General features: G+C 44.9%; 1 protein-coding gene across 1 annotated transcript; it reads right to left on the bottom strand.

The window, feature by feature from the left end:
- Positions 1-545: 545 nt before the first annotated feature.
- LOC128584706 (hydroxycarboxylic acid receptor 2) lies at positions 546-2,647 on the bottom strand. The gene has a single exon (XM_053589828.1). The coding sequence runs from the start codon at positions 2,510-2,512 to the stop codon at positions 1,460-1,462; it is 1,053 nt and encodes a 350-aa protein (XP_053445803.1). The 5' UTR covers positions 2,513-2,647; the 3' UTR covers positions 546-1,459.
- Between the last annotated feature and the right edge of the window lie 7,903 nt (positions 2,648-10,550).

The raw sequence follows: 10,550 nt of genomic DNA, 5'->3' as shown, positions 1-10,550 counted from the left end.
TTCCTTATCGGTAGCCACGTCAGGTGGTTGAAACATGCCTCATCTTGCTAAAGAATCGAGGAGTGACAGAGATGGGAATGAAAGCGTAACAGAAACTTGGACCGATCACAGACTCAAAACCGGTACATCTCCTTTCCATCTCAGAACTGGGAACTGAAACCATTCCATAGGAAGCTCTTTCTTCCCCTCCTACAGAAAACCTTTGTCGGCCTCAATTCCTTTTTTTACTGCGCAAATCCTAACAGCAATGTTCATCAAACTCTCAGTAAAGTGCTAATACTCTCACAATCTTACTTAAGTGAATCTTCCACATTAAATTGTTTTTTATTTATTCCCAGACCTTTTCCACCCTTGTCTCAGCACAGATGTAACTTTTACTTGAATTACATGAGGTAGCTCAGTATCTGCATCCTTTCCTTACTTTGCAGTGTACAGAATTTTTCCACCAGGGCATAGTTAACAACCCATAAAAGTCTCTGCTTAAGTAAGAAGTCCATTTCTGTGAACCATAACCCAGACATATGCGATACCAGACTGTGTCAAAATTCAAAATTTATTGAAATAGTAGCTTTATTATTAAGGACAGAAACACAAGCAAATGAACCAGGAGGAATCTTCCCCCTTTAACCATTGGGCAGCAGGGCCTGTCCCTTTTAATGACAAAAGCAAACAGAGGTGGGAAGCAGCTTTCTTCCCCAAAGCCTGTTTAACTGCTCAACCTTAAAATTAGTGTAAACAAGAGAGAAATGGATTAATTGCTGGTAGTAGCACCAATGCCATTTTCTTTCCCCTAATAACACTGTTTAGCTCAGTCCCTCCCAGAGCTAATTTACCACAACTGGAAACTCAGGTATTAACCAATCCTTAGAATCTCTTTGCTGAATCCATTTCTGCTAAAGCTTGGCTGAATGATGAATTGGTCCACGGAACTCATATACTTGTTTAACGATGTCTGGGCTCCCTCCAGGAGCAACCTCACTCCTCTCCAATCTCTAGCTCTCCTTATTCCTGCTGGGGCCCACAACTAGCTAGACATCCCCCCATGAGCGGAGAGCCATCCAAATCTCAGGTGAAGAAAGCAGTCCAGCAAGTCACAAGTTCTGATGGGCGGCTCTGAAGTGCCAACTCTGCTCAGCAGAAGGGTTGACAATTTGCCCATCTTCAGTCTCGAGAGTCAGAAAATCAAGCAAAGTTTCAGATGCCTGGAAGGTTTACTCTCTGTTCCCCCAAGATTTCTGTGGTCACACCTTAGAACCAGTCACCCACTCTACCACACAGTTTCTCTAAATCTGATTCTCTGAATCTGGAAGTTCCAGGAAACCTTAGGTCTAGTCTGATGATTTTACTCTGTGCAGTAGCCCAGAGGTTTCTCCAGAGATCTTGGTTCTTGGTGACAATCCCTTTTCTTGGTATGGTTGTTTTATAAGAGATTGGGCCCAAATAAGAGGGGCTCTATGGCTCACTGGGGGTTGCCCATTAATGTATCTGGGATGTTTCTCGTAGTGGTCAGGTCACCCGTGAGCTCAACACTGGTGCTCCGGTTACTGTCTGGCTCACCTGATGGCTTCTTTCGGAGGCAGCGGTTAATCAAAGTGGAGAAGAAGTTGGGAAAAGATGGGCTAGAGAAATAGTACACCAAGGGGTCCAGCATACTATTCATGTAGGTGAAGCTGAGGGTGATGAAAAACGCCAGGTCCACTGAACGATACAGTTCACAATTCTGCGTCCCTGAAGTGTATAGGAGCCAGAAAATGCGCATTCGCACAGCCACACTGGGAAGGAAGCAGATGATGAAGACAATGGCCACCACCACGATGAAGTTGATGGCTCTCTTTATCTTGGCATGCCTGTCCATTTGCCTCTGCCGCAGGCTCCAGATGATTCTGGCTGAGCAGTACAGGATGATGGCCAGGGGCAGGAAGAACTCCAAGAGGAACATGGCATCGTGCCACCTGAAGGTATAGCAGATGCTGAAGCTGCTGCAGAGATTGGCAGAGCCATTCTGGATCAGCATCTTTTTGCGCAGGAGGTGAACTGTCAGGCCAATGGTGATGCCCCACAGGAGGCAAGAGATGATGGCTGCTGTCCGGTTGGAGATCTTGTTCAGGGCATGGTGGGGATGGACCACCCGGAAATACCTATCCACGGCCACTACTGTGAGGAAGATGATGCTGCCCTGGCGGTTCATAGCCAACATGAAGAGCATCAGCCGGCAAGGGATGTCCCCAAACTTCCAGTCCCACTTCCTCACATAGTTGTCCGTCAGGAATGGCAGGCAAATGATCAGGAGAAAGTCAGCCACGGCCAGGTTGAACAGGAAAATCCGGCTGGATTTCCAGGACTTGAGATGGAAACAGAAAATCCACAGGGCAAGGCCATTGCCCAGAAGCCCGAACACAAACTCCAACCCTAACACCGGCGGCAACACTTTGGCAATGAAGTCGTCTCGGAACACACAGCAGTTCTTCTTGTCTATTTCCAGAAAGTATTTCTGTGGGTAGTGCTGGTTCATGAGTGGAGCTGGTTAGTCAATGGAGCGCCTCACCTAGCAAGCGGTCAAAGGAAGAGGTGTGTGTCTGTGTGGTGAACATGGCTCAGCGCTGGCTTTTATGTCATGTCTGGGTGTTGAAATAGATGACTGAATGGTTACCAGGAAACTATGAAATCGCTAAAAAAAAAAAAAAAAGCCAGCAAGGCTCTTATGCAACCTGCTGTTTGCATAAACAAGTAATAAAAATCCCCTAGGCAGACAGGAACCCACAGCACTTCCTAAATGTAAAGGATAAGTTTAGACAAGGCAGCTGGCATTTGTGAATAACTGAAATGTGGCAGGTAACCCTTCCGAGCGTGCCCGTGCCTGTTTGCTGATTGAGTACTTCGCATTGCAGAATTAACTTCACCATCATTGGTTAGCATAATTAACAAAATGACAACAATAACAATAATAGTTTTCTGTGTTAAACAGCATGGGTTTCCAGAAACACTAAAGATTAGCATGGAATATTAGCATGGTTATAACGTAAGCAGTAGCATGCATGTGATTTCTTTTGTAAAGGCTGAGAAGACAGTAATTGTTGGTTTTATGAGGCCCAGGTTGAATTGGTTTTCTATGCCATTTCTGTGTACAAACATGGATTGCTTCTCCATATCAGTACTCTGCAATTAATCTCTAGTTAGGAAAAAAAAAAAAGCTACTGAGAGCATAATATTTTATAAGATGTTTGAAAACTTGAGCCCAATTTGGATCACCAGGGGTATGTTAAAGTAAGTTGGGTTTTTGTTTGTTTATATTAGATTGTGATATGCTTCTGTGCTCAAGTAAGTTATTTATAAGTACAAGATTTTTTTTTAATTAATGAGCTTGATTTTAAGTTCACAATGAAACTGAGCAACAAGTATGGGCTGTTCTTATGTACCCCTATTCCCACTCACATACAACCTCCCCTATGAAGTATGTCATTTTTTTTGTTTGTTTTTTGAGACAGAGTCTCACTATGTCGCCCTTGGTAGAGTGCTGTGGTGTCACAGCTCACAGCAACCTCAAACTCTTGGGCTCAAGCGATTCTCTTGCCTCAGCCTCCCATGTAGCTGGGACTACAGGTGCCCACCACAATGCCTAGTTTTTTTTTGTTGTAACTGTCATTGTTGTTCTAGCAGGTCCAGGCAGGGTTCAAAGCCACCAGCCCTGGTATATGTGGCTGGCGCCCTAACTACTGAGCATAGGCACTGAGCCATATATAATATTTTTAAAGCCCCCGTTTAAATAAAAAATTAAACTTAGAATGACAGGACCTAAGAGAATATTGAACTCTGCCTTGCAGTGGGAGCCTTTTTCACACATCATCTCTTTGCTTTACAGTGAGACTGGATGTCACCCTATCAACATTTAGGAATTTTGGTCTTATGAATTCTTGCCACCTAAGAGGTTTCCAAATTATGTGGCTTCTGCTTTGAGTTAGAAAATGAAAATTTAGGGCGGCGCCTGTGGCTCAAGGAGTAGGGCGCCGGTCCCATATACTGGAGGTGGCAGGTTCAAACCTAGCCCCGGCCAAAAACCACAAAAAAAAAAAAAAGAAAGAAAATGAAAATTTATTTCCTTAGCTGCATAGCCAGGTTTAATAACAGGGCTTGTAGACCCTTTACTGTAAACTAGAGTTCCAGTGACCTACTGTTGACTCCCAAGGACCAGAAGTACTTGATGATGATGGTGACAATGAAGATGAAGATGACAATGTGGCATCTACTTTACAGTGAGTCTGAATGCCATGCTCAGTACTTTAAATACATCATCTTGTTTCACTCTTACTATAGCCCATAAGGAAGGGACTATTATTGATTCTGATTTCAAAATAAGGAAAGTGAAACTCAGAGAGGTTGCTAATGTGTTTAAGGCTGCCCAGCCTAGGATGGGCATGGTGGCTCAAGCCTGTAATCCTAGCACTCTGGGAAGCCAAGGTGAGTGAATTGCTTCAGCTCACGAGTTCGAGACCAGCCTGAGCAAGACCCCTCTCTAAAAAAGAAAAAAAAAAAAAAGTCAGGCATTGTGGTGGGCACCTGTAGTCCCAGCTACTTGGGAGGCTGAGGCAAGAGGATCACTTGAGCCCAAAAGTTTGAGGTTGCTACGAGCTATGATGCCCTAGCACTCTAAAGAGGGTGACGAAATCAGACTCTGTCTCAAAATAAATAAATAAATAAAACGTCTGCCCAGCCAGTAAGACCAGAGCTCGGATTTGAATCTGACACTGACTTCAAAGCCTGGGTGTCCCTAACCACTGTAATACACTTGTGCATCCTTGTGTTTTTGGATGCAAGGTTGAGGATTGAGTCATGAGGTTACAAGAAAACGGACTGGGGTTTGGCGCCTGTAGCTCAGCGGCTAGGGCACCAACCATATACACCGAGGCTGGTGGGTTTGAATTCAGCCCGGGCCTGCCAAACGACAACTACAACCAAGAGATGGCCGAGTGTGGTGGCAGGCGCCTGTGGTCCCAGCTACTTGGGAGGCTGAGGCAAAAGAATAGCTTGAGCTGAAGAGTTTGAGGTTGTTGTGAGCTGTGCTGCTATGGCACTCTACCTAGGGCAACAGCTTGAGACTCTGTCTCAAAAAAAAAAAAAGAAAAGAAAAGAAAACAGATTTGGTCACATTGTGCAATTGTATTAAGGCTCTCATGAAGTGACTGGTATTTGTTTCCTGACCTTGCTGCCCATAAATATTGCTCTTCCTTCTTAAATGAATGTGGATACTTGTGAATGACATTCATAAAGTCATCCTGAGGGCCTGGATTAACTAAGAATCAGAAAACCTGACTCTTAATCATAGTTATTTCTGGGAGCTGGAATTTGCAAGGGACTCTCCCTTTCTAAGTTTTATAATTTTAATTTTTTTCCCTCAATCTAGGGAAGTAGGGAGGAAGTCCAGCGAGGGAGTTTGGGAAAGGGAGGAGAAAGAGAACTTGAGGGAGCAGAAGGGGTGGGAGGTGAAGGCAGAGGAGACTACAATTTTATAATTTTATTTATTTATTTTTTTTTGGTAGAGACAGAGTCTCACTTTATGGCCCTCGGTAGAGCACCGTGGCCTCACACAGCTCACAGCAACCTCCAACTCCTGGGCTTAAGTGATTCTCTTGCCTCAGCCTCCCGAGTAGCTGGGACTACAGGTGCCCGCCACAACGCCCGGCTATTTTTTGGTTGCAGTTTGGCCGGGGCCGGGTTTGAACCCGCCACCCTCGGTATATGGGGCCGGCGCCTTACTGACTGAGCCACAGGCGCCGCCCAACAATTTTATAATTTTTTAAAAATAATAGTCTTGCTCTCTTTCTCTCTGCTCTTCCTTTCCCCCAACCCCCTCCCTCCTCTTTCTACTCTCCCCTTCCCCCACCCCCACTGTGTACTAGGTCATTAATTGTCCTCATGTCAAAATTGAGTACATAGGATTCATGCTTCTCCATTCTCGTGATGCTTTACTAAGAATAATGTGTTCCACCTCCATCCAGGAAATTGAAAGTCAGATTGACAGAATCTGTGAAATGGGAGAAGTGATGAGGAAAGCGGTTTAGGTGGATGATGACCAGTTTTGTAAGATTCAGGAAAAACTAGCCCAATTAGAGCTTGAAAATAAAGAACTTCGAGAATTATTGTCCATCAGCAGTGAGCCTCTACAGGTCAGAAAGGAAAACTCAATGGACACTGCTTCCCAAGACATCAAATAACTGAATTCTGATGGCTAAAGATTATCTATCACGGAAGGGAGTTACTATCTTCCCATTCAATTATTGTCCATTCGGTGTCTTGCCTCAGACTTGATTTAGTGTTGATTAAAGGTATCAGGTGGCGTTTTAGAATTTCCATTCAGTATTGGCTGTCCACAAAACAGTTTTCAGGTGTATTAATGCAAATACACACTGAGTTTTACTAAAAATAAATAAATAAATAAATAATAGTCTTGGATAAAATTAGAAAAGAAGCACAAATATTGTTAAGTTTGAAAGAAGAAAAGCCAGAGCTTTTCTGTTCTGGCTGTCATTAACTAGCCTTGAAACCTCTTAACCCCTCACCTCCTCGTGTATGAATGTGAAATTGCATGGTCTTGGAGTTTCCTTCCAGCTCTCCCATTCTATGATTTTATACCAAAGTTCACGACTACTCACGCAGAATGTAAATAGCAGCCTCCTTGGATTCTGGTGCCTGCTGTGGAATTTCTGGTCTTTCTGCTGTACAGTAGGCATGTTTTGTCTTGCTCATGTCCTTCTTTTATGTATTTATTATTTTTCCTTACTAGTGCGTGAGCTGTACAGAAACTTGCTTAATGAATCATTTCAAGAGCTGAGACGGCAAGTGATTCCACAGAATTTGGTGGAAACTCCACTTAAAATTTATGACTCGCACTATTAGCCTGAATCTCTATCCTGGTTTCTTATGACAACTTCAATGTGAGCCACTAAACTGGATTGATTGAACCATATTTTAAAATTAAAAATAACACTATTAGCTGGGAGTTGTGGCTTATGCCTGTAATCCCAGCACTCTAGGTGGCCAAGGTGGGTGGATTGTTTGAGCTCATGGGTTCCAGACCAACCTGAGCAAGAGCGAGACCCCATCTCTAAAAAAATAGCTGGGCATTGTGGCAGGTGCCTGTAGTCCCATCTTCCTGGGTGGCTGAGGCAAGAGAATAGCTTGAACCCAAGTGTTTGAGGTTGCTGTGAGCTAAGATTCCATAGCACTGGGCGGCGCCTGTGGCTCAGTCTGTAGGGCGCCGGCCCCATATACCGAGGGTGGCAGGTTCAAACCCGGCCCCGGCCAAACTGCAACCAAAAAATAGCCGGGCGTTGTGGCGGGCGCCTGTAGTCCCAGCTACTCGGGAGGCTGAGGCAAGAGAATCACTTAAGCCCAGGAGTTGGAGGTTGCTGTGAGCTGTGTGAGGCCACGGCACTCTACCGAGGGCCATAAAGTGAGACTCTGTCTCTACAAAAAAAAAAAAAAGATTCCATAGCACTTTCCCAAGGGTGACCAAGTGAGACTCCGTCTTGGGGGGTGGGGCAGAGGGAAGGCTGGGCAAGGTGGCTCATGCCTGTTGTAATCCCAACACTTCAGGAAGCTGATTTGGGCAGATTGCCTGAGCTCCGGAGTTCAAGACCAGCCTGAGCCAGAGCGAGACCCCATCTCTTTGGTTTTTTTTTAGACACAGAGTCTCACCTTATTGCCCTCGGTAGAGTGCTGTGGCGTCACAGCTCACAGCAACCTCCAGCTCTTGGGCTTAGGCGATTCTCTTGCCTCAGCCTCCTGAGTAGCTGGGACTATAGGCGCCTGCCACAACGCCTAGCTATTTTTTGTTGCAGTTTGGCCAGGGCCGGGTTTGAATCCACCACCCTCAGTATATGGGGCTAGTGCCCTACTCAATGAGCCACAGGCGCCGCCCAAGACCCCATCTCTAAAAATAGCCAAGCACTGTGGCTGGCATCTGTAGTCCTAGCTACTGGGGAGGTTGAAGCAAGAGAATCGCTTCAGCACAAGAGTTAGAGGTTGCTGTGAGCTATGATGCAAGGGCGCTCTACCAGGAGCGACAAAGTGAAACTCTGTCTCAAAAAACAAAAAACACTATCATTTATCAACTGTCTGCTACCTGCCAGGCATTATACTAAGAGATTTGTGTATGTGATTTCATTTACTCCTCACAAAAATACTGTGAGAGATGTGCTATTATTATCATCACCACCTCCATTTTAAAGATTGGAAAACTGAAGCCTGGAGAGGTTAGTAATGAACTATTTTGTGTCTTAAACTAAGCTGGAATTTCTGTTTTAGTTATCCGTTGCTACGTGACAGATTGCCACAAAACTTAGTGGCTTAAAACAACCACCATTATATTATCTCTTATGGTTCTTGGGGCCAACTGGGCTCAGCTGGGTGATTCTCATTTGGGAGTTCTCAGATGATAGCTGGGCTGGAGTCAAATGGATGCTTAAGTGGGACAGTGGAACACCTGGACTTCTCTCCCTCTCCCTATAGTTTTGTGTCTCTCTGTGTGACCTCCCTCCATGCCTCTCTATGTGGCCTCCCTCTGTGGCACCTACAATGGCCTTTCACTTGCTTTTTCCACAGCAGAGGTTGGACTTTGTATATGGGCTACTCAGGGCTTCCTAAAGCACGCAGGCAGAACTTCTTAATGCCTAGGCTTAGAAATCCTAGAACGTCAACCTCACAACTGGCCAACTGGCTAGTCCATATTTCACTAAGACGGGTCACATCGTGATGGGAGCACCTGTATGTCAGGGCCATTTTGGGAGACTCCCCACCGTGGAGTGTAAATGAGTTAAGACATGTAGCTAGCAGGAAATAAGGGACCCCTGAACCCCTGATGAAGCAGACATAGTAGTCGCAACTGAGAAGTAAAGAGGAAGAGAGGAAAGTAATTATACTGCCTGGAGGATATATATATAAAACCAAATAATCTTGAAAAAAGGAGAACAAAGTTGGAGAACTCTCACTTCCTGATATAAAAATTTGCTGGCTCGGCGCCTATGGCTCGAGTGGTTAAGGTGCCAGCCACACACACCTGAGCTGGCGGGTTTGAATCTAGCCCAGCCTGCCAAACAACAATGACGGCTGCAACCAAAAAAAAAATATATATATATAGCTGGGCATTGTGGTGGGCGCCTGTAGTCCCAGCTACTTGGGAGGCGAAGGCAAGAGAATCGCTTGAGCCCAGGAGTTGGAGGTGGCTGTGAGCTGTGATGCCAGGGCATTCTATTAAGGGTGACAGCTTGAGGCGCTGTCTCAAAAAAAAAAAAAAATTTGCTGCAAAGCTACAGTAATCCAGACGGTGTGATTCTGGCCTAAGGACAGACATAGATCGAGAGAACAGGCTTGGGAGGAAGAAATAAACCCTTTTATTTACAGTCAGCTGATTTTCAACAAGGGTGCCAAGGGAAAAAAATAGTCTTTCTAATAAATGATGTTGGGACAACTAGATAGTCATAAACAAAAGAATCAGACTCTCTTCCTTATGCTGTACACAGAAATTAACTCAACGTGGATTACAGACCTAAATGTAAGAGCTGAAACTGTAAAACTCTCGGAAGAAAGTCTTCACAACCTTGGGTTAGACAAGGCCTTCCTAGGTATAACACTAAAAGCATATGCAGCAGAAAAAATAAATTGATATGTTAGACTTCATCACTTTAAAGTGGTAAAGTTCTTTTTTTTTTTTTGAGACAGAGTCTCACTATGTCACCCTGGGCAGAGTGCTGTGGCGTCATAGCTCACAGCAACCTCCAACTTTTAGGCTTAAGCGATTCTCTTGTCTCAGCCTCCCAAATAGCTGGGACTACAGGTGCTGGCCACAACGCCTGGCTATTTTTTTGTTGTAGTTGTCATTGTTGTTTGGCAGACCCAGGTTGGGTTTGAACCCACCAGCTCCGGTGTATGTGACTGGCACCCTAGCCACTGTGCTACAGGCATCAAGCCTTTTATTTTTTTTCTTTTGAGACAGAGTTTGAAGCTATCACCCTAGGTACAGTGCTGTCGCGTCACAGCTCACAGCAACCTCAAACTCTTGGGCTTAAGTAATTCTCTTGCCTTAGCCTCCCTTGTAGCTGGGATACAGGCTCCCGCCACAACATCCCACGATTTTTGTTTGTTTGTTTAGCAGGCTTGGGCCGGGTTGGAACCCACCAGCCTGGTGTTTGTGGCCAGCACCTAACCTCTGAGCAACAGGTGCCCAGGCAAGTTCTTCTTTCTTTCTTATTTTTTTAAAGAAGAAAAAAGTACTTATTAGGACAAACAAGGATCTTGTGTGCAAGAATGTGGAACAGAAGACTTTTTCATACACTGGTGGTGGGAGTAGAAATTGGTTCAGCTTTTCTTTTGAGACAGAGTATCACTTTGTCACCCTTGGTAGAGTGCAGTGGCATCATAGCTCACAGCAACCTCAAACTCTTGGGCTCAAGTGATCCTCTTGCCTCAATTTTTCTTTTACTCTTTTCTTTTCTTTTTTTTTTTTGAGACAGAGTCTCAAGCTGTTGCCCTGGGTAGAGTGCTGTGACTTCATAGCT

Source organism: Nycticebus coucang, chromosome 4 (assembly GCF_027406575.1).
Source record: "Nycticebus coucang isolate mNycCou1 chromosome 4, mNycCou1.pri, whole genome shotgun sequence".
Classification (NCBI taxonomy): Eukaryota; Metazoa; Chordata; class Mammalia; order Primates; family Lorisidae; genus Nycticebus; species Nycticebus coucang.
Note: the sequence above shows the minus strand (reverse complement) of the source record. Positions and strands in the feature narration are given on the sequence as shown.